At 43.4% G+C, this 25,340-nt stretch overlaps 3 protein-coding genes across 7 annotated transcripts; 2 read left to right on the top strand and 1 right to left on the bottom strand.

Annotated features, from left to right (window-relative positions):
- On the bottom strand, nt 1-14,451 carry LOC121576714 (anamorsin-A). Of its 4 annotated transcripts, none has more exons than XM_041890092.1 (9): nt 14,393-14,451; nt 6,416-6,578; nt 3,998-4,141; nt 3,820-3,899; nt 3,564-3,732; nt 3,394-3,470; nt 1,545-1,666; nt 430-511; nt 1-349 (listed from the first exon to the last, which is right to left on the bottom strand). In XM_041890092.1, the coding sequence occupies exons 1-9, from the start codon at nt 14,417-14,419 to the stop codon at nt 239-241; spliced, it is 975 nt and encodes a 324-aa protein (XP_041746026.1). In that variant the 5' UTR covers nt 14,420-14,451; the 3' UTR covers nt 1-238. The 4 variants fall into 4 exon arrangements, with proteins under 4 accessions (XP_041746026.1, XP_041746028.1, XP_041746024.1 ...); XM_041890094.1 differs by lacking the exon at nt 14,393-14,451 and adding an exon at nt 8,026-8,101; XM_041890090.2 differs by lacking the exon at nt 14,393-14,451 and adding an exon at nt 7,765-7,999.
- On the top strand, nt 8,038-13,621 carry LOC121576715 (ubiquinone biosynthesis protein COQ9-B, mitochondrial). The gene is made up of 9 exons (XM_041890095.2): nt 8,038-8,157; nt 10,468-10,714; nt 11,178-11,313; nt 11,433-11,575; nt 11,710-11,794; nt 12,294-12,398; nt 12,758-12,913; nt 13,072-13,125; nt 13,393-13,621. Exons 1-9 carry the CDS (start codon nt 8,058-8,060, stop codon nt 13,426-13,428), a joined length of 1,062 nt encoding a protein of 353 aa, XP_041746029.1. The 5' UTR covers nt 8,038-8,057; the 3' UTR covers nt 13,429-13,621.
- LOC121576716 (DNA-directed RNA polymerase II subunit RPB3) lies at nt 13,919-20,904 on the top strand. 2 transcript variants are annotated; one of them, XM_041890096.2, is made up of 9 exons: nt 13,919-14,111; nt 14,514-14,563; nt 19,070-19,138; nt 19,278-19,330; nt 19,447-19,575; nt 19,668-19,719; nt 19,853-20,021; nt 20,117-20,191; nt 20,445-20,904. In XM_041890096.2, exons 1-9 carry the CDS (start codon nt 14,026-14,028, stop codon nt 20,587-20,589), a joined length of 828 nt encoding a protein of 275 aa, XP_041746030.1. In that variant the 5' UTR covers nt 13,919-14,025; the 3' UTR covers nt 20,590-20,904. The 2 variants fall into 2 exon arrangements, with proteins under 2 accessions (XP_041746030.1, XP_041746031.1); XM_041890097.2 differs by having other exon boundaries at nt 13,939-13,982.
- Nucleotides 20,905-25,340: the final 4,436 nt, after the last annotated feature.

Here is a 25,340-nt window from a genome sequence, read left to right as displayed (position 1 = left end):
TGCTACTCCCAATACATTTATTACAACCAGCAATGGCACATTTACTGCAATTCAGCACAATAAGCCTTAAATTTCTCAAACTCTATCTGCTTTTTGCTCTTATACATGAAGAGATGTAGAAGAGCCATTCTCACCATCTCACTGAGAACCTGGCATTGGTCATGGACTCCAGGGTGTGGGAGGTTAGCATAATGTAAATAATACGATATTCCAGAAAGTATATATTGTGGTTATGTTTCTAGGCATCATTTAGCCCTGTGTTGGCCAGTACAATCTTCTCCCCAGGTTTGAAGGCAGGCATCCCAAGGTACGGACAGCTGGCACATCGGAAGGCATCACCCAGGTAACACTGAAATACAGGTCAAAAATTACAAACTGGTGTTGACACAGAGCCATGGTGGTTGCATATGGGCAAAGAGTGACACTCACACTTCCACAAGCTGACTTAGGCTGGCTGATTGTCTTGGCACCCTTGCTCTCCTGTTCCAACTCCTCAGCAAGACCACAAGAGCTACATAGGAGTAATGACAAACAAGGCAACAGTAAGCATGCCGTCCCCCAAGAATGATGCAGTGACCCCCTTGGGCTAAGTGTAATTTTGTAAATGCCGGACTTCATTCACCCAAGTTTAGTCAAAATCAGGTCAGTTGTGTCAGATATCGCGTGCGTTTGCTAAACTCATCCTGAGCATGCGTGCCAAATTTCAGCACTGAGTCAAACAGCTCAACAAATAAACATGTGCCTGTTATAGCGCCACCGTGTGGTCGATATGAATTATTGCATATGTTGAGACTTGACAGTGTTTGCAACATATGCACAAAAATTGTGTAACAATACAAATATCCTTGACTGATTTATATGCATTTGTGCCAGACCACGCCCTGTGAATGTTTATTGGTCAATAGCGGCCATGTTGTTTTAGGTACTATTCAGGAAAATATTGCGTTGAGAGACCTTTGTCCATATATCAAGTTTTGTGCAGATCGCTCATTCGATGCCAGCAGAGTAGCGTTGTGTTTTTCACAAACATTTTAATGGCGGAAAATCTGACCTTATGGGTCCATGAGGCAAATGTGTTCCTTGTGGGGAGAGGGCCCTATGTACCGAATTTCATGATTTAAGTAAAACGGGGTGAGGGGCGTGATCTTTCCAATCTCTTTATAGCGCCACCATCTGGCCAATCAGTATAATTTTGTAAATGTCGGATCGCTATGGCAAGACGCATCATTCACCCAACTTCAGTCAAAATCGGGCCAGTGCTGTCAGATATCGTGTGTGACTAGCGTTGGAACAAATGTATGTACGGATGGAGACAGATCCACAGTCGCCTCCCCAATTTCATTGTGGGGAACAATTACAAGAGAACAGTTATGATACAAGGCAACCATGTGTGATTATCTCCATATTTGCATTACAGATATTCAATAATCAGTTGGAATGTCATCACTTGTGTCTCTTGGTTATGACTCCAGCAATCTTATTGGTGTATGGGTGAGCCCTCTTTTCTGTAACCAAATAAAGAAAGAGTGTGGGGTGTTTCTTACCAGTTCTTGCAAGCCTTCTTTTTCTTGGTGGTTCCGTCACCACAGGAGGGTGCTTTGAGGGAGGCTGCGTCTGGCTTCTTCAAGTCATCTGCATCCAACAGAGCATCTGAATCTACCAGGTCCTGAGGAGGAAAGACAAGGGAGTGGCATATTTGTATTTATTAGAGATCCCCATTAGCTACCGGTACTCTTCCTGGGGTCCAAACATACTAAAGCGCTTACATTACATATAAAACAAAATATAAAACAGTACATCATATGACATTATTACACTACTACCTATCTACAATACAAAATGTTTAATACCACCATACAACAATATCACAATGTGTGCGTATGCATGTGTCTATACCCTTGTGTATGTCTCTTCACAGTCCCCGTTGTTCCATAAGGTGTATTTTTACCTGTTTTTTTTAAATCAGATTCTACTGCTTGCATCAGTTACCTGATGTGGAATAGAGTTCCATGTAGTCATGGCTCTATTTAGTACTGTGCGCCTCCCATAGTCTGTTCTGGACTTGGAGACTGTGAAGAGACCTCTGGTGGCATGTCTTGTGGGGTATGCATGGGTTTCCGAGCTGTGTGATAGTAGTTTAAAACAGACAGCTCGGTACATTCAGCTTGTCAACACCTCTTACAAAAACAAGCAGTGATGAAGTCAATCGCTCTTCCACTCTGAGCCAGGAGAGACTGACATGCATGTCATTAATGTTAGCTCTCCGTGTACTTTTAAGCGCCAGCCGTGCTGTCCTGTTCTGAGCCAACTGCAATTTTCCCAAGTCCCTCTTTGTGGCACCTGACCACACTACTGAAGAGTAGTCTAGGTGCGACAAAACTAGGGCCTGTAGGACCTGCCTTGTTGATAGTGTTGTTAAGAAGGTAGAGCAGCGCTTTATTATGGACATACTTCTCCCCATCTTAGCTACTGTTGTATCAATATGCTTTGACCATGACAGTTTACAATCCAGGGTTACTCCAAGCAGTTTAGTCACCTCAACTTGCTCAATCTTCACATTATTTATTACAAGATTTAATTGAGGTTTGGAGTTTAGTGAATGATTTGTTCCAAATACAATGCTTTTAGTTTTAGAAATATTTAGGACTAACTTATTCTTGCCACCCACTCTGACACCAACTGCAACTCTTTGTTAAGTGTTGCAGTCATTTCAGTCGCTGTAGTAGCTGACATGTATAGTGTTGAGTCAGTCGCATACATAGACACTCTGGCTTTACTCAAAGCCAGTGGCATGTCATTAGTAAAGATTGAAAAAAGTAATGGGCCTAGACAGCTGCCCTGGGGAATTCCTGATTCTACATGGATTATGTTGGAGAGGCTTCCATTAAAGATCACCCTTAGACAGGTAACTCTGTATCCACAATATAGCAGGTGGAGTAAAGCCATAACACATACGTTATTCCAGCAGCAGACTATGATCAATAATGTCAAAAGCCGCACTGAGGTCTAACAAAACAACCCCCACAATCTTTTTATCATCAATTTCTCTCAGCCAATCATCAGTCATTTGTGTAAGTGCTGTGCTTGTTGAAGGTCCTTCTCTATAAGCATGCTGAAAGTTTGTTGTCAATTTGTTTACTGTAAAATAGCATTGTATCTGGTCAAACAATTTTTTCCAATAGTTTACTACGGGTTAGTAACAGGCTAATTGGTCGGCTATTTGAGCCAGTAAAGGGGGCTTTACTATTCTTAGGTAGCGGAATGACTTTTGCTTCTCTCCAAGCCTGGGGGCACACACATTCTAGTAGGCTTAAATTGAAAATATGGCAAATAGGAGTGAATCACCATCAGAGAAATCATATAAAAACCTAAAAATACACACCAATCACTCACCACATCATCATCATCCATGTCATTGGCTGACAGGGTCCACGCCTTGGCAGCATTGGGATCAAGAGCAGGTTTGTGTACTGAAACAAGAACATCAATTACATTTTAAAAGGAGGCCAGGGCCAAGAGGAATAGTATGAAATGGTAACAGAAGGAAGGAGAATTCCACATACCTGGTTTTGGGGTCTTTTTCCCAAAGGAAAGCTTCAGCTGGCTTGAGGAGCCCACTTCAAAGTTGGGTTTAGATGCACACATGCGCACCCTGGAGAGAGTGTTACCCTGGAAGCCTGTGGATGTCTTCAGGGCAGACACAGCCTCTGGGGTCAGGGGTCCTTTACTGACCTGTCAATGTTGGTAAACAAAAAATGAGTCAGAGTACACAGCGCCTGGAGGAGTGAATCTATGACATTCCAGTGCTGGTTTACTCACCTCAGTCACAGACACCAGGCCAGACAACTTCAAGGCTGACATAAGCTTCTCAGCAGTCCTCACTTTTTGGTCATCAGTTCCTAAGAACAAGGACAGGTGTCAAGAATCTGAATCCTTCACTATGTATCCTTAATAATGATCAGGACACTCAAACACTTTGCGCTCTCCACCTTCTTACCTGTAACAGGTTCTTCTAGCACTAGTTTTCCATCAGGTTTGATCACTCTGGCCATCTCTGCTAGTGTCTCTGAGGTGTGGACAGAAGAGCTGTCAGAGAGTACACTTGAGAGGACCCAGTCATAGCTTGATGCTGCATGTGAAGCTGAGGAAAGGAGAGGACAGAGACAGTAGTTTGTAAAATTGTACAATCAGATGCCCTTATAAGAAGTGTATATATGACGCCATGACACCCACCATCTCAGATTGTTTTGAAATCAGTTCTGTAGTTAGAAACAGATAAGATTAGCATTCCTGCAACATTATTTTGTTGAAATACCCAACATCCGATTTGAATAAAACTTTTTTTCTAATAATGAGTAAGACATGAAGAATCCAAATAAATTGTCAAAAGCAACCCATGGACCCCACCCCCCCACACCATACCCTACCCACACCAACAACGAGTATACAATGTCAGTTCTCTGTCTGACAAGTACTGTATGTCGTATGGCGCTGTTAGGGTTATGTCCTATCCTACATCCTGATATTCTGACCACTAGATGGTGCTGTTCCTGCTAGGTGATTTTTTTGTAAAGAAGCCCCCCCTCAATGTTAAAGGGAAAATTACATATTGGTTTCCTTACCCTATAAGCAGTTTATGGACAAGTTATGACAGCAACCCATGCTTTGGTTTTGTTTACTAGGCCACTGTTTGGCCAAATGCTAACTTTTTTGCATTTGTGGCACAAATCCAATGCAAGTCAATGTTACCTATATTAGCATTTTTGCGCTTCATTTCCAAATAATCTATAAGTAACCACATTGAGTTAGTTATACAATACATTTTAAGATACTTTAGGATGATTTGGACACGAAGCGTGAAAATGCTAATATAGGTACCATGAACAACATTTCCATCCACAGTTTATTTGATTAAAGTCATACCGTATTAAAAAAATTAATGACAGCTGTGATGGAAACAGGACGTTTCGGTAAAAAAAATTAAATGCGACAGAATTTGTTCGTTCGACATGGTGGGATCTTTTTGTGTCGATTAAATTAATTATGTGCGAAATGGCTGTGGAAATGCCTTTATGCGCAAATATTTATATAATAACCATCATAGCGAAGTAAACGTGGATTTACGCAATGATATGGTGTGTGGTCCTCCCACTACAATTCGGGAAACCATGCAGTTTATTAGGCTACAGATTAAATAAATTATGATGAACTTCACATGGTGGTGAAAGTGCATGGTGATCTTGATGCTCCTTTCCAATAAATATCGAGGGTCTTATTCTGATGACATGATGATCAATGCTTGACTGACATTCGACAAATACAAATATTATCCATAATAATCTCATCATGTAGACAACCCTACAGTAGGTTATCTGCAAGCTGTTGCCTAGAGCGCACGTGCCAAGACCAGAGTAGTAGACACATTTGCTATTTAACGCAACAGTTTGTGATAAAACTATCGGTAGAGTTTTAAATGCGATGGAAACACGTTGAATTATGATTTTTATTCAGTACATGAAAGCTTAAGCGAAAAAGTACAGTGTGCACGACGTCATCACACACTGATTTTTATCCGTAACAAGTCCATTTGGTCGACACCACTGCTGTGAAAATGCACATATTATCTTTATGCGGATTCTAAAATATTTGCATGGAAATCTGTTGCTAAATTGGTTGGAAACCTAGCTATTGACTTGCATTGGATTTGTGCCACAAATGCTAAAAAGTTAGCATTTGAAACCGTGGACAACAAAACCAAAGCATGGATTGCTGTCATACCCCCCCAAAAAATCCAGAGCAGCACCATCTAGTGGTCAGAACCTGGTCATATCAGGATGTAGGATGGGACATAAACCTACCAACTTCAATGACTAATAATCGCTGAACAGGGAGAAAAAACCATCACCAAATTCACTTGGAATACATTACATAAGATGAAGAAACAATACTCAGAGCTGCAGCTCCATACTACTTGTCAGACAGAGAACTGATACTATATACTCGTTGTTGGGGTGGGATTGGCGTGGGATATAGGGGGTACATGGGTGGCTTTTGACCATTTCTTAGGAATCCTCATGTCTTACTCATTGTTAGATTTTTTGGGGGGTCCAAATCGGATGTTATGTACTATACTTATTGAACATTATATGAATACTATAATTTGAAATGGCCAATTTGGGTCCAAACAATGAACTTAATTTCTTGTAGATCAAATTATATTTCAACAAAATAATGTTGCAGGAAAGCTTATCTTATCTGTTTCTAAATACATTAACAATTTCGGAACAATCTGAGATGGTGGGTGTCGAAATTCTCTTTCTTGTGCTTTTTGAGGTGGAACGACCCACATGTCAATGCATGGGTTAAAGAACAAGCATAGGCCAAGTGTTGTAACAGGTGAATGAGTGTCACTTACACATTAGAAGTCTTTCCATATTCTCCAGGGACACTCTGCCCTCTGTGCCAACCATGGCCCCTAGACTCTCTGCCAGCTCCTTCAGGGTTGTTGGGGACGAAGGCTGGCTCCACACCAACAGCACCTTATCTCCTGCTTTCACATCAAGGTCTGCCATGGCCTCCTGCAAACAGAGCAGCAATCAATTAATTCAATGTAATTTTTAATCGACCTAAAGAAACCACCATAGGTCACCGTCTCCGGTCTGACTCCTTCCAGACATGAGTTGTCTGAGTGGGTGGACATCCTGCTGATAACACAGCAGTGAGACAGGAGTTTTATTAGACCAGAGGAAGACGCGAAGCGGTAGGGTTTACTCAGCCCAAAATCTGTCAAAAGTTTTTTTTTTATTGCAGGTCAATTCAAAAAATGTATTGCTAATTTGCTACGTGAGACATATTTGATCTAAAATAAGTTTCGTTATGGCTAGGTTGTTACGAATGCACTGATATAAGTGGACGCATGTGTTATTTGGGCACCTTTTGATTGAAGTTGTGCCTGTTGTTCATACGCGTATCTGCCCTATCACTGTTTAGAATGGTATCACCTGATCTCGCCTGCCTTCCATCTCCGGGACCACCCATACACAAAAAATGTATGCACGCACGACTGTAAGTCGCTTTGGATAAAAGCGTCTGCTAAATGGCATATTATTATTATTATTATTATTTTTGAGGACATGTATTTCCATTGTTAGAGCAGTCACTCGACGATCTTGTCAATATAATAGATCATCTTTGACTAGACCACCCTGATAGCAGCAGTCACATGACCTGAGTGATTGCGAAACAGAAATAATACACAATGCTTTACTGATTTATGTTAGGATTTCACATTTTCAGTACTAGTTACAGCCAGCACCTTGCACCAGTTACACATACATCAGGATTAGTGTTAGTGTCTCTGTAGTTCTGTCTCTAGAGTCCAACCTCATAATAAACACACATGAAATCCGGAATATTCTATAACAGACTAGAAATCAAAAACGTTTCTGGCAAACCCAGTCAAACATACATCATCAACCATTCTAACCAACTTATGTTTTATAAATTATATTGGTCTGGTCGTCTCGTTGTGTAATTTTCTTTGTGACAACCAGCCAGCTAGTAACGTTAACGGCGTGACGTAGAGGTTTGCTAATGTTAACGCTAGCTAGTATAAGCTAAAACGTTCAAATCAAAATGTATGTTTTAGCTATGCAAATTCACAAAACATGTGTAGTAATTCCCCTTTGACTTTGAGACTTTCTGAACATTAAATAAGGCAAAACGGGTTTCGGTCAACGTTAGATGACCTGCTTGCGAACTTACCTCTCCCGTCAAAACAATTGCCTGGTTCAAAACAACTGGGAACTCGGAATTCTCTGACTTCAGTGCGTTCAAAAACAACTGGGAACTCGGAAAAAACGAGCTCCGACTGGGAAAAATCTTTTGAATGGTCATCCAACTCGGAATTCCAACTTGGAAACTGTGGCTTCTTTATAAAGTTCCGACCTGAAGGTCACTGACGTCATGATTTGACCGCGTTTTTTTCCGAGTTCCCAGTTGTTTTGAACGCGGAAAATGACATACCTTAGGTGCTGCTAAAAGAGAGTCGCGTAAATATGACGCGTCCGATGTCTACAAAAAACTGTTATCAGCTGGATATGGCGGCGTTGCTACAAGGACTACGAGTTGGAAGGGCCCTTCGAGGTCTTGGTAGCGGTGAGCCAAGACTTGCTAGTTGGTCTTAGTCTCTAGACATTAGCTCAGGAACTTGTTTTTGGTAATTGTGTAGATTGATTTATGTCCTTCCAACTGGTCCCGTGTAGCTCAGTTGGTAGAGCATGGCGCTTGCAACGCCAGGATTGTGGATTCGATTCCCACGGGGGACCAGTATGAAAAAAAAAATTATGCACTCACTAACTGTAAGTCGCTCTAGATAAGAGCATCTGCTAAATGACTAAAATGTAAATAGCAAGAGCGCTTGCTAACTAGCCAACCAATGATGTCATTGAAGGACAGAATTAGGTAACATAACGTTGGCTAGCTACTAATTGCAAGTTAAATCTCAACGCAAGAAAGTATTTAGTTCACAACTGCAAGTGTTAAACTCGTCATTGCAATAAACATAGCTAGGTAATATGCAATAATTAACCACTTAAATTGTGAGAGGGTGTCGAGTCAGCTTGTGTGTTTTCACAAACTACATAGGGACTCTTCTCTCCTCCCCCACGCTGAGGTGATATGAGATTTGTACTATCAACATTTTGAAAAAGTATTATGGGACTTTTGAGACATTATTTGCCAACTATACTGACCAAAAATATAAACGCAACATGTAAAGTGTTGGTCCCACGTTTCATGAGCTGAAATAAAAGATCCCAGACCTTTTTCATTCGCACATAGCTTTTCTCTAAAATGTTGTGCACGAATTTGTTTACATCCCTGTTAGTGAGCATTTCTCCGTTGCCAAGATCTAATCAATCCACCTAACAGGTGTGGCATATCAAGAAGCTGATTAAACGGCATGATCGTTACACAGGTGCACATACATTTACATTTACAGTCTCCCGAGTGGGTGCATTCCCCTTATAGCCAGTGGGATAACCACTTTACAATATGTATTTTTTTTTCTTTGGGGTGGGGTAGAAGGATTACTTTATCCTATCCCAGGTATTCCTTAAAGAGGTGGGGTTGTCTCCGGAAGGTGGTGAGTGACTCCGCTGTCCTGGCGTCGTGAGGGAGCTTGTTCCACCATTGGGGTGCCAGAGCAGCGAACAGTTTTGACTGGGCTGAGCGGGAACTGTGCTTCCGCAGAGGTAGGGGGGCCAGCAGGCCAGAGGTGGATGAAAGCAATGCCCTCGTTTGGGTGTAGGGACTGATCAGAGCCTGAAGGTACGGAGGTGCCGTTCCCCTCACAGCTCCGTAGGCAAGCACCATGGTCTTGTAGCAGATGCGAGCTTCAACTGGAAGCCAGTGGAGTGTGCGGAGGAGCGGGGTGACGTGAGAGAACGTGTGCTGGGGACAAAAGGCCACTCAAATATACAGTTGTCACAACACAATGCCACCGACGTCTCAAGTTTTGCAGGAGGGTGCAATTGGCATGCTGACAGCAGGAATGTCCACCAGAGCTGTTGCCAGAGAATGTAATATTAATTTCTCTACCATAAGCCACTTCCAACGTTGTTTTAGAGAATTTGGCAGTACGTCCAACCGCAGACCACATGTATGGTGTCGTGTGGGTGAGCGGTTTGCTGATGTCAACGTTGTGAACAGAGTGCCCGATGGTGGCAGTGGGTTTATGGTATGGACAGGCATAAGTTACGGACAACGAACACGGTTGTATTTTATCGATGGCAATGTGAATGCAGAGATACCTTGACGAGATCATGAGGCCCATTGTCGTGCCATTAATCCGCCGCCATCACCATGTTTCAGCATGCAATGTAATGTCACGTAATGCACGGCCATGTCGCAAGGATCTGTACACAATTCCTGGAAGCTGAAAATGTCCCAGTTTTTCCATGGCCTGCATACGCACCAGACATGTCACCCATTGAGCATGTTTGGGATGCTCTGGATTGACGTGTACGACAACGTTACAGTTCACGCCAATATCCAGCAACTTCGCACAGCCATTGAAGAGGAGTGGGACAACATTCCACAGGCCACAATCAACAGCCTGATCAACTCTATGCGAAGGAGATGTCGCGCTTCTTGAGGCAAATGGTGGTCACACCAGATACTGACAGGTTTTCTGATCCACGCCCTTACATTTTTTTTGAAGGTATCTGTGACCTATAGATGCATATCTGTATTCCCAGTCATGTGAAATCCATAGATTAGTGCTTAATTTATTTATTTAAATTGACTGATTTGCTTATATGAACTGTAACTCAGTAAAATATTTGAAATTGTTGCATTTATATTTTTGTTCAGTATAAGTTAGGCTAATACATGTGCTCAGGACACAGGATGCAACGTTTCAGTATGAACATCATTAAATCATCATTCTCTGATTATTTATTCTAGTGGTAGTTCCAAAAACATCCAGTCCCCAGTGTGATGGCCTGAGACGAGGCTTGCATTGTGCTGCACTTCGGCTTCAGGAGGACAAGTCCATCCCAGTCCCTCCATCCTCCACCTCTGCTGCATCCTCAACTACAACCTTCCACGAGCATTACCAAGCTCACCCATCTGAACATGACACAGCCACATCAACGCAGGAAGCTGCTGCACCTGAGGCTGTTGCTGAGGAGGCTCCCCAGCCCAACACCAGGTTAGGATGATACCGCAAACTGACACTTACACACCTTACCAATGCATAACATTACCATACCATGTTGTGGCATTGCTGTTAATTTTGGACACCCAGAACTAAAATCTTTAGTGTGTCAGATGCTTGAATAAGTTCTAGGGGGAGACATGTTATAAAATGTACTAACGAGATTAGCGAAATCTCCACCCCTCTAAACGGTAACTCTCAGCCAGTTTCTGGCAAGTCTTTGGGCCAAATGTACACTCCACACCTGAAAAAATTGTGATTTGTCCAAATGATCAGTGAAGAAAAATCTGCGTACCATAACAAAGTTCCAATTGACAGATGCTACTACCATTTGTTACGTGCATCTGTCCGCGAGAGATTACATTGCTACTGGAACAACATAGTAATTTTGTTCTTAAGATACTTCTGACGTGTGTATGCCAACCGTCTATGCTGTGTTCTCTCTGTGATGGTGCAGTTATGCAGGCCAGAGTGGAGAACAAGGAGAAAATTATGAAACAGAGGAGCAACTGCAAGCGCGCATCCTTAACGCTGCGCTGGACTTTGTCCCACTACATGGTTGGACTGTTGAGGCCATTTCAGCAGGAGCTGAGGTGAGTGAGTCTAGGGAAGTTGGATTCACTGTAATTGTGTGGATGGAGAGGTTGGAGAGTTAAAGGTAATGTGACTAAATATGATTGTTGCTTTCCTATTACTGTTTTCCTCTGAGCAGACCCTGGGCCTCTCAGCAGCCTCCAGTGGAATGTTCCAGAATGGGGCAGGGGACCTGGTCCTGCACTTCATCGCTCAGTCCAATACCCAGCTAACAGAGCAACTGGCAGAGCATCACAATCAGGTCCAACTTGGTCAAGCAGAGTATGTTCCCTCACTCTCAAATTAGCAGGTGGAAGAATTATATTGCACTTGTACTGTGCAGTTAGGATTTAAACATGTATGCGATTGTTAATGGTGTGTGTGTGAGCATGTGTTAACCACAGTATTTCTTGCAGACCAAAGAAAACTGCTGAGTTTCTTAGGGATGCCGTGGAAATCAGATTGAGGATGTTGACCCCATACATTGATAATTGGCCACAGGTATCTTGCACACAACACAGGATAACAATTGGGCCCTATGTGCCCTTGACCTTAAACACGTGACAGTTAATCCCTTCACCTTGAACCAGTTCAAGCTACTCCTTGGTATAAGGTAGCCTAATCTTGTAACGTCTTCTTTACACACTAATAGAGGCAACCATTTATTACACCTGTACACCACAGGAGGTTGGTGGCACCTTAATTGGGTAGAACTGGCTCGTGATAATGGTTGGAGCGGAATAAGTGGAATGGTATCAAACATGGTTTCCATGTGTTTGATGCCATTCCATTTGCTCCGTTCCAGCCATTATTATGAGCCGTTCTCCCTTCAGCAGCCTCCTGTGCTGTGCACAAATGTGTCATACAGCTTACTTAGAAGAAATGTATCACTGCCATCCACATTCTTAGTCTCTCCCACTTATATTAAAAACATTTATTACACTCGGTAACAAAGATCTGTTTTTTTCTGCTGATTTAAAGTATATCTTCCTTTCTCCAGGCTATGAGTATTCTGTTTCTGCCACACAACATTGCAGACAGTCTGAAGCACCTCTCCACCCTGGTAGATGATATCTGGTACTATGCTGGAGACCGCTCCACAGATGTGAGTCGATCCCCTCAGCCTAAGTACATCTCTCCCCATGTCTTCCTCACCCCCTTTCATCATGCACCTCATACTATCTGGCCTGCCTCTGCAAAGGTTACTACTCACCACCTCTCCTCACTGCACTCTCCCTGTCCCTCTCACTTTTAACTCTGTTTACTCCTTTAATCCATCTCCTATGCTCTATAATATCCCTCTTTTATATGTGGGTGCTACTGACATTATTTGTTAATCTGCCTAATACAAATACTTATATTTCCCTCTTGATTAAGGTTTTGGTATAGCCTGTCAACAACCACTATGCTGTATCTGTCTATCAAAATCATTTTTGTTCAGTTTTCCCTCTGTTCCCATCTCAGTTGAACTGGTATACGAAACGGGCTGCACTGACAGGGATCTATAACACCACAGAGCTGGTGATGGTACAGGACTCCTCAGAAGACTTCCAGGACACCTGGAACTTCCTTGACAACCGCATTCAGGATATTGTCAACATGGCCGGCGCCGCCAAACAGGTACCATTTCCTCAGTCTGTGTATAGTCCCTTAAATTAGGTAAAAGGTCACCAGTAATAAAATGTATAAATCATTAGAAAGACCTCACTAGTATACAACCTATATTAAGGGAACTCAATACGTGTAATTGAAATCTCTTTTGCTATTGTGACCTGTAGGCGGCATCCACAGGAGAAGCAGTGGTGCAGGGGCTTATGGGAGCTGCTGTTACGGTGAGGATGCTAGAGAGAATACGCATGTTTGAGATGCACAGAATAAAGGATTATTATAACAAATTGACAGCTTAAACGCTTCTCTAGGCATTGTGAAGATCTGTTGTATCTGTGTCTTGAATACGCACAGCAGCATTGCTTGTAACCTTGGGAGGCTTTTTTTCAAAATTCTACATTGTTTAAATGATAATACCAGGCACTGTATTTGTTTAGTTCCAATTGTATTTTGTGTGTTTAGTAGTGACTGGAGATTTCTCTATTTTTCAGCTGAAGAATCTAACCGGACTTAACCAGAGACGGTGAAACAAGATGGCTATTTCTGTTCCACCATCCCCTCGGATCTCTGCCAGTCAGCAGTTTGTTTAAAACGGTTTTCCCTCATGCACGCTCATATCCCTTATTCCTTTTGTATAAAGGACACAAAAAGTGATTGTATTTGAAACATTTTTGTTCGGCTCCATTGAGAGTTCTTAAATAAATTACATATTATTTACAACAGAACAGTGTGATTTTTTTTCCTCCAGTTATTGATTTAGGATGAGGACAAAGCATAATTGGAATGTGTCAACTAAGAAACAGATCTAGATTAGAGATATCCTGTGTTTATTAACACCTAGCCATAGTTCCTTACAGTGAACAACACTGCATAGATTTTCTTGGTGCAAAAAAAAAAAAAATCGTTTGAAACATATTTCTAGACGTCACGGGGGTGTGACCCGGATGTTAAAAAGAACCCGCCCACCACAACTGTGACCCCATCAGACTTTATGAATTTATTTTGGCCAATGAGTGGTAAGCAATTTGAGGACCTCCGGGTGGCGTTGTTTTCTTTAATACACCGACAGGACTAGCATCTGGTTTGCAAACTTTACTGTATATTGCTTTTCTTATACGTTAACCATGCCGTATGCTAACCAGCCAATAGTGAAAATCACAGAACTGACGGATGAGAATGTTAAATTTGTCATTGAGAACACCGACCTGTCGTGAGTAACCATTAAACGGATTATCAAAAAGTTGTTAGCTAGCAAGCTTGCGAGAGGGTAGCCAATGAAGGTAGATAACGTTCTTGATAGGTAGCTAGTTAGCGCGCCTGCGATAAACTTGATAACCACAGCACGATGTTCATTTTTCAGTCGTTGTAACTAGATGTACGTGAATGAATAAGTAGCAATGGAAATTGAGACATGTGTAACTAACTAATTAGCTAGTTGGCTTTCAAGGATGGCGTAGCGAGGCTCAAACCAGCGACTCTCCTGCCTCTTACCTTTGGGGTCGTGGTGCTCGACGACATGGAGGGCTTGCTGTTAGATCATCTTATTACAAGAGACTGCTATTGCCTGAAGTTTCACATTCATTCTTTCACATGTGTCATCTGATTTACACAGGGTTGCGAATTCCATCCGACGTGTCTTTATGTCAGAGGTTGCAACAATAGGTAAGAAATAGTCTAATTAATCAGGCTGTACACAATTAATTGGTACTAGGATATACAGCCTGAAACGAATGCCTGCTAAATCGTGTAAATAAATGTTCCTTACAAGCCAGAAGTTGAATAAAATTACATTTAAACTTACTCTACCGGTTGTATGTGCGGTTTGTCATTCAGCTGTTAAAAATTGGCAATATGGTGTAATTGCAAACCGCAATTCTAGGCGTTTCTTGATGTGGGCGTTCCTTGATATCAGGTAACGCCAATTGGTGCCTGCCATTGGTCAGTTCCGGTGTTATGTGACTGGTTTCTCTACACAGATTATTTGTTTACATAGGTTAGGATAAATAACATGCAGATTAAAAACTGTAATATCTTATGTTTCACTGAGTCGTGACTGAACAAAGACATGGATAATATACAGTTGGCTGGTTTTTCCGTGCATCGGCAAGACAGAACAGACAAGGGGTGGCGGTCTGTGTCTTTGTCAAAAGTAGCTGGTGTGCGAAATTAAATATTAAGGAAGTCTTGAGGTTTTGCTCGCCTGAGGTAGAGTATCTCATGATAAACTGTAGACCAAGCATTTCGCTACACCCGCAATAACATCTGCTAAACACGTGTATGTGACAAATAAAATTTGATTTGATTTACCAAGAGTTTATCTATATTTTTCGTAGCTGTCTATTTACCACCACAAACCGATGCTGGCACTAAGACCTCACTCAAAATGCTCATCCAGAGGTGTGGCCGGGGACTTTAATGCAGGGAAACTTAAATCCGTTTTACATCATTTCAACCAGCATGTTACATGTGCAACCAGAGGGAAAAAAAACTCTAGACCACCTTTACTCCACACACAGAGACGCGTACAAAGCTCTCTCTCGCCTTCCATTTGGCAAGTCTGACCATAATTCTATTCTTCTGATTCCTGCTTACAAGCAAAAACTAAAGCAGGAAGTACCAGTGACTCGCTCAATACGGAAGTGGTCAGATGACGCAGATGCTAAACTACAGGACTGTTTTGCTAGCACTGACTGGAATATGTTCCGGGACTCATCCGATGGCATTAAGGAGTATACCACATCAGTCACCGGCTTCATCAATAAGTGCATCGACGACGATGTCCCCACAGTGACCATACGTACATACCCCAACCAGAAGCCATGGATTACAGGCAACATCCGCACTGAGCTAAAGGGTAGAGCTGCTGCTTTCAAGGAGCGGGACTCTAACCTGGACGCTGATATGAAATCCAGCTATGCCCTCAGACGAACCATCAAACAGGCAAAGCGTAAATACAGGACTAAGATTGAATCCTACTACACAGGCTCCGACGCTCGTTGTATGTGGCAGGGCTTGCAAACTACACTGCTCAAAAAAATTAAGGGAACACTAAAATAACACATCCTAGATCTGAATGAAATAATCTTATACTTTTTTCTTTACATAGTTGAATGTGCTGACAACAAAATCACACAAAAATTATCAATGGAAATCAAATTTATCAACCCATGGAGGTCTGGATTTGGAGTCACTCTCAAAATTAAAGTGGAAAACCACACTACAGGCTGATCCAACTTTGATGTAATGTCCTTAAAACAAGTCAAAATGAGGCTCAGTAGTGTCACGTGCCTGTATGACCTCCCTACAACGCCTGGGCATGCTCCTGATGAGGTGGTGGATGGTCTCCTGAGGGATCTCCTCCCAGACTTGGACTAAAGCATCCGCCAACTCCTGGACAGTCTGTGGTGCAACGTGGCATTGGTGGATGGAGCGAGACATGATGTCCCAGATGTGCTCAATTGGATTCAGGTCTGGGGAACGGGCGGGCCAGTCCATAGCATCAATGCCTTCCTCTTGCAGGAACTGCTGACACACTCCAGCCACATGAGGTCTAGCATTGTCTTGCATTAGGAGGAACCCAGGGCCAACCGCACCAGCATATGGTCTCACAAGGGGTCTGAGGATCTCATCTCGGTACCTAATGGCAGTCAGGCTACCTCTGGCGAGCACATGGAGGGCTGTGCGGGCCCCCAAAGAAATGCCACCCCACACCATGACTGACCCACCGCCAAACCAATCATGCTGGAGGATGTTGCAGGCAGCAGAACGTTCTCCACGGCGTCTCCAGACTCTGTCATGTCTGTCACATGTGCTCAGTGTGAACCTGCTTTCATCTGTGAAGAGCACAGGGCGCCAGTGGTGAATTTGCCAATCTTGGTGTTCTCTGGCAAATGCCAAACGTCCAGCACGGTGTTGGGCTGTAAGCTCAACCCCCACCTGTGGATGTCGGACCCTCATACCACCCTCATGGAGTCTGTTTCTGACTGTTTGAGCAGACACATGCACATTTGTGGCCTGCTGGAAGTCATTTTGCAGGGCTCTGGCAGTGCTCCTCCTGCTCCTCCTTGCACAAAGGCGGAGGTAGCGGTCCTGCTGCTGGGTTGTTGCCCTCCTACGGCCTCCTCCACGTCTCCTGATGTACTGGCCTGTCTCCTGGTAGCGCCTCCATGCTCTGGACACTACGCTGACAGACACAGAAAACCTTCTTGCCACAGCTCGCATTGATGTGCCATCTTGGATGAGCTGCACTACCTGAGCCACTTGTGTGGGTTGTAGACTCCGTCTCATGCTACCACTAGAGTGAAAGCACCGCCAGCATTCAAAAGTGACCAAAACATCAGCCAGGAAGCATAGGAACTGAGAAGTGGTCTGTGGTCACCACCTGCAGAACCAGTCCTTTATTGGGGGTGTCTTGCTAATTGCCTATAATTTCCACCTGTTGTCTATTCCATTTGCACAACAGCATGTGAAATGTATTGTCAATCAGTGTTGCTTCCTAAGTGGACAGTTTGATTTCACAGAAGTGTGATTGACTTGGAGTTACATTGTGTTGTTTAAGTGTTCCCTTTATTTTTTTGAGCAGTGTATTACAGACTACAAAGGGAAGCCCAGCCTGCGAGCTGCCCATTGACACAAGCCTACCAGACTAGCTAAACGACTTCTATGTGCGCTTCGAGGCAAGCAACACTGAAGCATGCATGAGAGCACCACCTGTTCCGGACGACTGGGTGATCACGCTCGCCGTAGCCGACGTGAGTAAGACCTTTAAACAGGTCAACATTCACAAGGCCGCAGGGCCAGACGGATTACCAGGACGTGTACTCTGAGCATGTGGTGCCAGGACAACAACCTCTCCCTCAACGTGATCAAGACAAAGGACATGATCGTGAACTACAGGAAAAGGAGGGCTGAGCACGCCCCCATTCTCATCGACGGGGCTGTAGTGGAGCAGGTTGAGAGCTTCAAGTTCCTTGGTGTCCACATCACCAACAAACTAGCATGGTCCAAACACGCCAAGACAGTCGTGAAGAGGGCACGACAACGCCTATTCCCCCTCAGGAGACTGAAAAGATTTGGCATGGGTCCTCAGATCCTCAAAAAGTTCTACAGCTGCACCATCGAGAGCATCCTGACTGGTTGCATCACCACCTGGTATCGGAACTGCTCGGCCTCCGACCGCAAGGCGCTACAGAGGGTAATGCCTACAGCCCAGTACATCACTGGAGCCAAGCTTCCTGCCATCCAGGACCTCTATATCAGGTGGTGTCAGAGGAAGGCCCTAAAAATTGCCAAAGACTCCAGCCACCCTAGTCATAGACTGTTCTCTCTGCTACCCCCCCCCCCTACTCGCTGTTTATTCCCCGCACATTGACTCGGTACCGGTACTCCCTGTATATAGCCTCGTTATTGTTATTTAATTGTTGCTCTTATTTTTTACTTTAGTTTATTTAGAAAATACTTTCTTACTCTGCATTGTTTAAGGGCTTGTAAGTAAGCATTTCATGGTAAGGTCTACACCTGTTGTATTTGGTAGGATAATTACTGGCGTGGCAGGCTTAGGAGAATGAGGTTAGGAAAAAGTTGGGGTTAGGCTTAGCTACAATGCTACAGTCAACAACTGATGTCCCTGAAGTAAAAGAAACATCCACGGACCAATAGCGAGCATCAATGGGTGTAACTTCACATCAAGAAAATCAGATATCAGAAAACGCCCCTAATTGCGGTCTGCAATTACACCCTTCTCGGAATTTGAGACAAAAATATCCACAGGAAAGTATTGTTTACACAACTTTTTAGAGGCAAATTACCGGCTCTCTAAAAAGTAGGGTAAACAATACATTCCTGTGGATATTTTATCTCAAATTATGAGCAGCTGAAGGACAAAACTGCACAGACAACCGGTAGAGTAAGTTTAAATGTAATTTTATTCAACATTCTGGCTTGTAAGGAACGTTTACATGGTTTTGCGGGCATTCGTGTCAGGCTGTATATACCAATTAATTGTGTATTACAGCCTGATTAATCAGACTAGGTAAGATACAGCATCACCTGTGCTTGTTCTCATCAGTGTTACTTAGAATCTCATGAACGTGTAGACATTTGTGTTGGTCATGTCCCCGCAATTATTAATATTTGCGGAAGTGTTCATGTCATTATGTCTCATTTCAGCTATTGATTGGATTCAAATTGATGCAAATTCTTCTGTGATCCACGACGAGTTTATCGCTCACAGAGTGGGTATGTAGCTAGTGTATTACATCATTTAGCAGACGCTCTTATCCAGAGCGTATTATACGATTCTACATTTTTTCTGTCCCTTGTATTCTCCTTTATAACAATATTGTACTGATCACTAAGTCTATGGTCACATTTTCAGGTCTTATCCCCCTTACCAGTGATGACGTTGTGGACAAGATGCAGTACTCCAGAGTAAGCATTTGGACACCTGATGAAGACCAGACAATGGCTGAAAGTTACATTGCCAGCCATGCTCACTTGAAGATAAAACCACTAATGCTTTGCCCCTCTATTCCCATCTACCATAGGACTGTACATGTGACGATTTCTGCCCAGAATGCTCTGTTGAACTGACACTGGACGTTCGCTGCACAGAAGACCAGACCCGCCATGTGACCTCACGAGACCTGCTGTCCAACCACCCTCGAGTCATTCCTGTGAGTGAGCTTCCATTCAACAATAATTCACATACAGATTTTCCTCCACTTATTATTTTGTTCAGAAGTGAGTTGACTTATGTGATCTTCAGGTGACCTCCAAGAGTCGAGACAATGATCCCAATGACTATGTTGAACAGGATGGTAGGCTGCTCTTTCCCATGGTTTTCTATTAAAATATTTTATTAGAAATATTTGGTCTCTTACATGCATTGCTGCTCGCGTTTATAATTCTACCCTCCTCCTCATCTTGGCTCTGCCTCCTTCCTCTCGTCAGACATTTTGCTGGTGAAGCTTCGGAAGGGTCAGGAGCTGCGTCTCAGAGCTTATGCCAAGAAAGGCTTTGGCAAGGAGCATGCCAAGTGGAACCCTACAGCAGGGGTGTCCTTTGAGTATGACCCAGACAATGCACTGAGGCACACTGTGTACCCACGGCCAGAGGAATGGTGTGTTACATTTTAATGTTCTTAAGGGAGACACATGACAGTATTCGGTGAGGGAGAGTGTTACTGTGAATTGACCCTGTTATTCTCGGTCTCAGGCCAAAGAGTGAATACTCAGAGATTGAGGAGGATGAGGTGCAAGCACCCTTTGACCCCAATGGCAAACCTGAGCGGTGAGTATCAGTTAATTGGAGTCTAAATGGTTCTTTACAAGTCAGTACCAATGTAATCAATGCAGTCTGTTATGGAGCATTTATTGTGTGCATCATCAGTGTCAACTGTCCATTCCTATGATGATGACAATAACTGTGTGATACAGGTTTTGATGGTGTTAAAACAGTATGTGATGACAAAGATGGTGAATAATGATCAGTAGGAAAGATGGCAGAGACCTGTTAATTTCTGTTGTGGCACAAACTTTTGCAGGTTCTATTACAACGTGGAGACATGTGGCTCACTGCGACCGGAGACCATCGTCATGTCTGCTCTGGCAGTGCTGAAAAAGAAACTGAGTGATTTACAGACCCAGCTGAGCCACGAAATCCAGAGTGATGTCCTCACAATCAACTAAGACCTGCAGTTTTAGCCAGTTCTACACCGCTCACAGAGATCTGAAGCAGACCCAGTTGCAAATCATGAACTTTTTTGATGGTGGCAAATGTGTGATATAGGCAGGAGAAAAGTTGATCCAGCCAAGAGCTCACATACTGATATCATCCGTTGTTTCTACATCTGCCATATTGTTTTGTCTTTTCTCTTCATTCTCTGATATATTTGTATTTTTCCGCTTCGTAGAAGTTGTTCGCAGGAGAATTCCTTGTTTTGAATTGTTTATTTTGTGTACTGAAAAACATTTTTTTAAACAATAAATCCCAGTTTTCATCCAGCTTGAAAGTGATTGCCTTTTAATCTAAACAAGGTGGCAAATTAGAGCATAGGTGAGCAGTCACTGTGACTTGGGGATATGCAGCCTACTAATGGTCCCAAGGTGTCACCGCATCAATGTTTGAAGATAAGAGAAACCTACAGCATCACAAGGGTGTCTTGAGAACACCCTTGTCCTCCTCACAGGTTGTAGATGGGGGTGGGGCCACGGCAGCTCCCGCTGCTCATGAGAAGAGTAAGAACGATACGTGCTTTCACGTCAGAGTTTCCAAACGTCTCCAATAACACCAGAAAAAGTCGCTAGATTTGTCGCTAGTCGCTTTTTTGAAAATGTGTCGCTAGAGGGGTCTGAATACTCACAAAATATAGCGACAAAGTCGCTAAATTGGCAACACTGCCCCCTGCATGGCGGCGCGTTGATATTTTGGGGATAATCTCAATCGCATTATCCTTGCGTCCTTTCTCCACGCCTCCTCAAAACCCATTGGAGGAGAAGGTCAGAGGGGCGGGCGCTCTGGCTTTCCCATCCAATGGGTTTTGAAAAGCAGGCGAGGAGAGGGGATGCGAGGAGTATGCAATTGAGATTCTCCCATACTGGCCCCCCGTGGGAAACGAACCCACAACCCTGGCGTTGCAAGAGCCATGCTCTACCAACTGAGCTACAGGGGACATACAGTGAGTACATGACACATACACACACACGATTAGCAATTCATGTGTTTTATTTTTCTCTCTTTTGAACAGACATGGCTTCTTAATTGATTTGAGGAAAGTCTTGGAGCACCTTATGAAGGACAATTATAACTGGCCATCTGTCAACCTGATACTGGGTGAGGCTTTCTCATCACTGCACTATTGTCAGCTTTGATATATAGTACCCTACCTCAACCAACTGCACAATGAATATACTGTTAATGAATATGAGTAATAAACTCACTCATCCTTCATGCTTCTCTCACCCTTGCAGCTGCCAATATGTTTGCTATTGCTACTCTTCTACTTGAGAGGTGTCTGGATAAGGTGAGACAAGTCTACCCCTACTTTTCAAATAGGAGAGGCTCAGCTATGTGAACTGTCTCACAAAGGTTGATGTATGTGTTGATTCTAGGGAACACTATCCCCCATTGCAGGGCATTGTTTACACCTGGGGCACATGGGATAACTTACACTTTTCCTGCTGTCACCATTCTATATGATTCTTCAAGATCAACAGGTAAATACCCCAAAAATGATCTGCACAGATATTGACCTGCACCTGAAATTCCAGGTTGTTATGGCTCAGTTGCTATAAATCAGATATAGCTTTATGTGAATTTGCACCTCAACTTGAGATGATGACTCACCCTGTCTGGTCAGACTGTTTGACTGTCTACCCATTAGGAGGAGCATACTTCTCTCTCATGGACCTACACTGTTCTTGGGCTCAAGCTTTATTCTTACCAAGAAACCAACAGTTGGTGTCGTCAGGGGTCGGTTTCATCTCCAGTTATGTCAGTTGGAACCAGTTAGTTTTTTAGTTAGTGGGTGCAGTAGTCCCCTCCTGTACTTCCTGTTCAACCATGACTGCGTGGCCACGCACGCCTCCAACTCAATCATCAAGTTTGCAGATGACACAACAGTAGTAGACCTGATTACCAACAATGACGAGACAGCCTACAGGGAGAAGGTGAGGGCCCTGGCGGAGTGGTGCCAGGAAAATAACCTGTCCCTCAACATCAACAAAATGAAGGAGCTGATCGTGGACTTCAGGAGACAGCAGTGGAGCATCCACATCGACGGGGCCGCAGTGGAGAAGGTAAAAATCTTTCCTCGGCGTACACATCACTGACAATCTGAAATGGTCCATCCACACAGATAGTGTAGTGAAGAAGGCGCAACAGCGCCTCTTCAACCTCAGGAGGCTGAAGAAATTTGTCTTGGCCCCTAAGACCCTCACAAACTTTTACAGATGCACCATGGAGAGCATCCTGTCAGGCTGTATCACCGCCTGGTACGGCAACTGCACCACCCGCAACCGCAGGGCTCTCCAGAGGGTGGTGCGGTCTGCACAACGCATCACCGGGGGGCACACTGCCTGCCCTCCAGGACACCTATAGCACCCGATGTCACAGGAAGGCCAAAAAGATCATTAAGGACATCAACCACCCGAGGCACGGCCTGTTCACCCTGCTATCATCCAGAAGGTGAGGTCAGTACAGGTGCATCAAAGCTGGGACCGAGAGACTTGAAAAACAGCTTCAATCTCAAGGCCATCACACTGTTAAATAGCCATCACTAGCTGGCCTCCACCCAGTACCCTGCCCTGAACTTAGTCACTGTCACTAGCCGGCTACCACCCGGTTACTCAACTCTGCACCTTGAGGCTGCTGCCCTATGTATATAGACATGGAATCACTGGTCACTTTAATAATGTTTACATACTGTTTTACTAATTTCTTATGTATATACTGTATTCTAGTCAATGCCATCCTATTTAACTATTGCTGTATACAGTATATACTATACTATCCTACGTATTCTACAGATATACTAAATATTCAATCCACATACTGTCCATAATGTCTATAATGTCAATATACAGTTGGGAAAAAAAGTATTTAGTCAGCCACCAATTGTGCAAGTTCTCCCACTTAAAAAGATGAGAGAGGCCTGTAATTTTCATCATAGGTACACGTCAACTATGACAGACAAATTGAGAAAAAAAAATCCAGAAAATCACATTGTAGGATTTTTTATGAATTTATTTGCAAATTATGGTGGAAAATAAGTATTTGGTCACCTACAAACAAGCAAGATTTCTGGCTCTCACAGACCTGTAACTTCTTCTTTAAGAGGCTCCTCTGTCCTCCACTCGTTACCTGTATTAATGGCACCTGTTTGAACTTGTTATCAGTATAAAAGACACCTGTCCACAACCTCAAACAGTCACACTCCAAACTCCACTATGGCCAAGACCAAAGAGCTGTCAAAGGACGCCAGAAACAAAATTGTAGACCTGCACCAGGCTGGGAAGACTGAATCTGCAATAGGTAAGCAGCTTGGTTTGAAGAAATCAACTGTGGGAGCAATTATTAGGAAATGGAAGACATACAAGACCACTGATAATCTCCCTCGATCTGGGGCTCCACGCAAGATCTCACCCCGTGGGGTCAAAATGATCACAAGAACGGTGAGCAAAAATCCCAGAACCACACGGGGGGACCTAGTGAATGACCTGCAGAGAGCTGGGACCAAAGTAACAAAGCCTACCATCAGTAACACACTACGCCGCCAGGGACTCAAATTCTGCAGTGCAAGACGTGTCCCCCTGCTTAAGCCAGTACATGTCCAGGCCCATCTGAAGTTTGCTAGAGTGCATTTGGATGATCCAGAAGAGGATTGGGAGAATGTCATATGGTCAGATGAAACCAAAATATAACTTTTTGGTAAAAACTCAACTCGTCGTGTTTGGAGGACAAAGAATGCTGAGTTGCATCCAAAGAACACCATACCTACTGTGAAGCATGGGGGGTGGAAACATCATGCTTTGGGGCTGTTTTTCTGCAAAGGGACCAGGACGACTGATCCGTGTAAAGGAAAGAATGAATGGGGCCATGTATCGTGAGATTTTGAGTGAAAACCTCCTTCCATCAGCAAGGGCATTGAAGATGAAACGTGGCTGGGTCTTTCAGCATGACAATGATCCCAAACACACCGCCCGGGCAACGAAGGAGTGGCTTCGTAAGAAGCATTTCAAGGTCCTGGAGTGGCCTAGCCAGTCTCCAGATCTCAACCCCATAGAAAATCTTTGGAGGGAGTTGAAAGTCCGTGTTGCCCAGCTACAGCCCCAAAACATCACTGCTCTAGAGGAGATCTGCATGGAGGAATGGGCCAAAATACCAGCAACAGTGTGTGAAAACCTTGTGAAGACTTACAGAAAACGTTTGACCTGTGTCATTGCCAACAAAGGGTATATAACAAAGTATTGAGAAACTTTTGTTATTGACCAAATACTTATTTTCCACCATAATTTGCAAATAAATTCATTAAAAATCCTATAATGTGATTTTCTGGATTTTCTTTTCTCATTTTGTCTGTCATAGTTGACGTGTACCTATGATGAAAATTACAGGCCCCTCTCATCTTTTTAAGTGGGAGAACTTGCACAATTGGTGGCTGACTAAATACTTTTTTTCCCCACTGTACATCCCAGCACATATATATATATTTATACTCCGGACTCCGACATTGCTCGTCCTAATATTTATATATTTCTTAATTCCATTCTTATAATTTTAGATCTGTGTGTATTGTTGTGAATTGTTAAGATATTACTGCACTGCTGGAGCTAGGAACACAAGCATTTCCCTACACCCGCAATAACATTTGCTAAATATGTGTATGCGACCAATACAATTTGATTGATGTATTAACATTTTGTTTGTTTTGTTGTGCCTT

This window comes from Coregonus clupeaformis, chromosome 29, assembly GCF_020615455.1.
Source record: "Coregonus clupeaformis isolate EN_2021a chromosome 29, ASM2061545v1, whole genome shotgun sequence".
Taxonomy (NCBI): Eukaryota; Metazoa; Chordata; class Actinopteri; order Salmoniformes; family Salmonidae; genus Coregonus; species Coregonus clupeaformis.
This window is presented reverse-complemented; position numbering and strand designations above follow the sequence as displayed.